At 40.2% G+C, this 5,364-nt stretch overlaps 1 protein-coding gene across 1 annotated transcript in view; it reads left to right on the top strand.

Moving 5' to 3' along the window:
• The window catches only part of FAM220A (family with sequence similarity 220, member A), a 15,895-nt gene extending 11,246 nt beyond the window's left edge, over positions 1-4,649 (top strand). Inside the window, exon 2 of the mRNA XM_012638927.1 lies at positions 2,822-4,649. Coding sequence (XP_012494381.1) covers positions 2,904-3,665 — 762 coding nt within the window. The 5' untranslated portion in view covers positions 2,822-2,903 and the 3' untranslated portion in view covers positions 3,666-4,649. The remainder of the gene's footprint in view (positions 1-2,821) is intronic.
• The last annotated feature ends 715 nt before the right edge of the window (positions 4,650-5,364 follow it).

The following is a 5,364-nucleotide window of genomic DNA, read 5'->3' as shown; positions in this document are numbered from 1 at the left end:
AAAAAAAAAAAAAATTTTAGAAATTAGCCGACATGGTGGCACACGCATGTAGTCCCAGCTACTTGGGAGGCTGAGGCAGGAGGATCACTGGATCCCAGGAGTTGAAGGCTATAGTGAGCTAAGATTGTGCCACTGCACTCTAGCCTGTGTGACAGAGTGAGACCCCATCTCTAAAAAAAGGGGGGGGGGAACAAAAAAAAAACCTAACACTTTATGTTTTCTCCTTAGTATCATAGCCTTACTTATCTTTACACTGCACTGCTGGAATAGCCTCCTAATTGGTCTGTTTATTGTAGCTCCTTTCCAGTCTGTGTACCACACTGTAGCCAGAGCAATTCATCCGAAATGCAGATCCAAGCATCACATCCTGGCTAAAAAGTCCTCACTGGTTCCCCATTACCCGCTGAATGAAGTCCAAGCCCTTGTGGCGGTGGTCTGTTCCTCTCATCATCTGGCCCCTGTGCAGCTCTACGACCTCATTTCTCAGCTCTCTTTGCTTACTATTTTGGCCTCCAATAATACTTACTTGCTTTATTTTGTTACCAGTGTACTCTTAAAAAAAAAAAATTAACACAATTATACTTCCATATAGCTTCAAGATTCCCCTAGTTCCATAAGATTAGTTCAGAGAAACAGCCATTTCCTGCCTGCCATTTCTCCATCCCCATAGCCAACCACTTTCAGCTGTAGCTGGTTCTCTCAGTGTTTGCTTCTCTATCGCTAAATTGCATCTGGTGTTGCTTCTTAGTTTTTCACTTTTAGGCTTTGTCTTTTGTCTTCTTACTGCGGAAGATGAGGTGTTCTCTTTTGCCCACTGTTTGTTTGTTTCTTTTTTTTCTTTTCTTTCTTTCTTTCTTCTTTCCTCCCCTCCCCTCCCCTCCCCTCTGTTCCCCTCTCCTCCCCTCTCCTCTCCTCCCCTCTCCTTCCCTCGCCTCTCCTCTCCTCTCTTCTCGAGACAGGGTCTCTCTCTGTTGCCGGGGCTAGAGTACAGTGGCATCATCACAGCTCACTGCAACCTCAAACTCCTGGTCAAGCAGTCCTCTCAAGTGGCTGGGATTACAGGCATGCGTCGCCACGCCTGGCTAAATTTAAAATTTTTTTGTAGAGACCAGGTCTCACTATGTTGCCCTGGCTGGTCTTGAACTCTTGGCCTCAAGTGATCCTCCTGCCTCAGCCTCCCAAAGTGCTAGGACTATAGGTGTGAGCCATCGCACCTGGCCCCCTCTGTCTGTTTTATGTACCAGCATTTCCAACCCTCCTCCTTCCCAGTAGAGTTAGTGCATTTTAGTTAAATTGCCGTTCCTTAAGCTAACCTCTTAGAAAAATTACTGGATACAACTTACGTGTACATTTATTTTTTATTTATTAATGTTCTGAGCTTGTTGTTTTTTAGATGAACACAGTACGTGTCAAAAATTATATTTAACTCATCAATTAATGGCGTAACTAGTAAGATGTTACAACCAGTTTAAGGAAGAATTCAGTCACACACATACTAAAGTGAATTTATAATAGATACAAAACTGGTCAATATCTACAGGGCAATAATCAGTTACATTCCATGAGACAAAATTAATTTTCATTTCTTTGGACAGGAAGTCATTTGCCTTGCTCTTAAAGTTTTTGGCAATTTACAGAGTTGTAGCTTTGCGCAGTGGTAATGAGGTTTATCTGAGGTGCGATTATTGCTAATTGAAAACTTCTCCCAATACTGCACCATGATGACTTGCAATATAGTTGACATTGGCAATTTTTGATGGTCCCTACGGGGACTGAATTTAAAAAAAGAGAAAGAAGAAAAAAAACAATTTACAGAGTTGTAAAGCAGCTCAAAGACATTGAAAGATGCAGGCCCCTGTAAAATTAGGTAACTTGGAAGGATGCACTAGGTAGCACACCCAGCAATCCTATGTTTCACAATTTTTCCTGACATCTTCCCTGTTTGTAGCATAATAATGTCAAAGACAGATTAATCTTGATCACAGAAGAAGGTCTCCTTAGGTTTGTAGATGCAGCAGGAGTGTTGATTAGCCATCTAGGTCACTTTGAGTTTGTTCTTGCAACCTAGAGCTGTATGGTATCGGATAACTGCTAAGGTCACCAGTCAAGTGTCCAGAAGTTTTCATGAGGATTCTCAGATGAGCCTTTCAAAGCCTCTGTTATTTGCTAATCTGAGGGTAGGGAACTAAGCCCAAGAGACTTTTCACACCATATTTTTACCTGCAGTACCTGTAAGTTTGGATGAATTATTTTCTTATCAAGGCTCCAAATTTGCTGAGCTTCCTGGCCTGCCAGGAAGTGATTTTCCATAGAACCCCTTAAAGACTGAGATCTTGTTTGCCAGAACCCCTCCAGGCTGGCTTTTGATGGGTGGGAACCTGTTGGATCCACAAGTAAATCAACCTTCATTCCCTAAAAGTGGCTTGTTATACCTGACTCCCCAAGAATCATTCTCGATAGGATGCTTCAGTTAAGGCCTTGTTTGCATAATCAAGTCACCCAATTATATACTGTTTAAAGGGAGGACAGATTTTTATTGAACTTACACAAAAAACCATATTGATGTGAAGAGTACAGAACCTCAGAATTTACGCTTTTCTTATTTTTAAGCATTTTTAGGGAATACTGAATTAATAAAGTGCTGTTCTTTTTATTGTGATCGCCAATGGGTAGGTTATCATTCTGTTTTCTATTGCAGTGTAGGACTCGTTGGTAGCAGAGATTGTTAAAAAGATCTTGGTATTTGTTAGAAAATGTTTGGTGGGTATAGATGCTCTTAAGCCTACTGTCATCATTGTAAAACTTTGATTGTCTTTTCTAGGTTCATATTGAGATCCACTGAAGGCCCTCCCCTGACCGATGAAGGCGTGACCTCAGGCTCACTGCATCCAGGAACACAAAGCATGAGGGATAGAAGAAAGCCTCTTGGCACCTGCCTGGAAAAAGTGAAGTGGGAGGGAGGAGATGACTCAGACAAACCATTATATAGCCTTAAGAAAAGAACACAGGAGGAGAGCCCTTGTCCAGCAGATACATCTTCCTGGATGAATAAGCTTACAGTTGATGTAAATGGAAATTCACAAACTGAGACGTTATCATTGCAAATGAAAAATGATCTGAGTGGGGCTGACCTCTTGCTTCACAATGGCAACAAAGTGCTTCCGTATTTAAAAGAATCAATAAGAAGAAATTCGGCTTCAGCAGGCACTCCAAGCAAGGCCGTGAGTCTGTTCTCTGTTCCTGCAGAAGAGTGTTTTCCTGGAGTGTCCTGCGGTGTTGGGGAAGCTCTGGGGAGGGACTGGCTGAGAAGAGGGCCCCGGGCCACGGACAGCCACAGAGGACAGTGCTCCAAAGGAGAACCTTGGGTGTCAGGACTGCCATGCCATCAAGAACTGTTGGAAATGGGAATTTTTAAGGATGACCCACCAAGTGCTTTTCCTGAGGGGCTGGGCTGTGAGTTGGAACCGTCTTGCCTGCATTCCGTCCTGTCTGCAATGCTGCACGCAAATCCTGAAGTACTCCTGAATGATGAGACAAAACATGTTTTTCTTGAACATTTAAAGCCCATGTTTTCAGAGCAAACAATAGGATACAGGAAAATGCTTTCAAGTGTAAAAAGTACCTCAGATGGTCTGCAGATAACATGGGGGTTACTGGCTCTATGACCTTTTGAATTAGCAAATCCATTATGCCATAGGTAAGGTACAAGCAGAACAATAAAAATAGATTAATTTTAAAAGTTGTCTTAGAATGATTTCTTTCGCATTAAATCTGGATGCATACCAGGCAGCCCTTAAGTTCCTGCTTTGGTTTGTATGGCCAAAGTAAGTCGAGCTTTAACTCAGAAGCTGGTTGATGCAGAAGGAAATTTTCGAGTATGTTTTAAATTATGCTTGAAAGACACTCAGGATTGGGAAAACATTCAGGAGAATATTGATATAGCCTATATAAATATCAGATTAGAACATTTTGATTTAACATGAAGTTCTCTACATATCTTTAATACCCATTCTAAAGGGCTACTGTCCCAAATGCTGTGGGTCTCTTAAGCTTGTCTCTGATCACCTAATGGAAGTGGATATTTGTAAAGTCTACCCCCCTGTACTTTTACTAAGCCTTGCTGAGTTCATGGTAAGCCGTTATCATTTCTGCATTTTGTAGAATGATTTTGGTCTGCAGCAAAATTTGATTTCCTTTCTCACACCCCTTTGCTTCCACTTGAAATGCAATTTAGATGGAGGTCCTATGGTGAAAGTTGCAATATTAAACTTACCTTTAGAATAATCCTTTCTCAAACTCCTTAAATATAAAAAGGAGCTTGAGACTATTTGGTGTAGCTCAGTTATAGAGAGGCAAATCAAGTGTTTCCCTTATAAAAAGTTCCCAGGTTCTAGGAACTGAGGTATCTTTTACACTAAGATTTTTCTGAGGTAACTCCTTTTGTTGTTTGTTGATAACTTTAATAAAGGTCATTTAAGGGTGTAAGTTTTTAAGGACTCCCAAAGTGAGACTTAAACATTTTGGGGATTATTAATTGCATATATCAGTTTATATTGTGTGCTAAATTACTATGCTGTGTGCTATTTTAGTGTTTTGGGAAAATGAAAAATAAAATTTGTTCTTTAGTATAATAAATATGTCTTATTTTATGTGTGTGGTCTTGGTTCTTCTTGTGTTTTTATTAATGCTCTTGTCTTCCTAATACTTTTCTAACACCAAAGTAGGTTGCTAATGCAGCAGATTAGAAGCAGAACTTGAAAAACAAAATGTAAAGCTAGATTGGAACTCAACTCTCACTTTCCTCCTAGGATATAATGAGATAGTGTTTCGTGTTCCTTTGGGGTGGTGCTCAGAGTCCCAAAGTAAGAGTCCTTGCGAAACAAACCGTCTCCAGCCAATCTAAATGACACTGTCTTGATTGAGCAAGGAAAGCCCTGGTGAATGTACATGCCCTGTTGGTGTTGCTGACGGATTGTGAAATGAGGTGGGCACGCTTAAATGTTTGAAAATAGGAACTTTTCTTGTCAAGCCCTCCTTTTACTCCCCCCCCATTCTTTTTTTAAACTAAGTGTACTCCTTTAGGATAGAACTTTCCATGACTCACCATTTTATTTCGTTTGATTTGTAAATTTCAAGTATGTAAATGTTCAACCAATTGCAAAGAAAAAGTACAGAATTCCCTATTTAGCATCAAGTGTTAATAAATTTGAAATGTTTTCATATGGATAAAGAATAAGGCCTGCTTTTTCTAAGACAGTTTTTGGGGAAAGTTCACAATCACTTTTTTCTTCACATTAATTTTTTAATTAAAAACATTTTTTTTTTAGATAGGGTTCCGCTATGTTGCCCAGGCTGGTCTCAAAC

This window comes from Propithecus coquereli, unplaced genomic scaffold (genome assembly GCF_000956105.1).
Source record: "Propithecus coquereli isolate 6110/MARCELLA unplaced genomic scaffold, Pcoq_1.0 Scaffold137, whole genome shotgun sequence".
Lineage (NCBI taxonomy): Eukaryota > Metazoa > Chordata > Mammalia > Primates > Indriidae > Propithecus > Propithecus coquereli.
The sequence above is the reverse complement of the archived record's forward strand: the minus strand, read 5'-3'. Positions and strand labels throughout refer to the sequence as shown.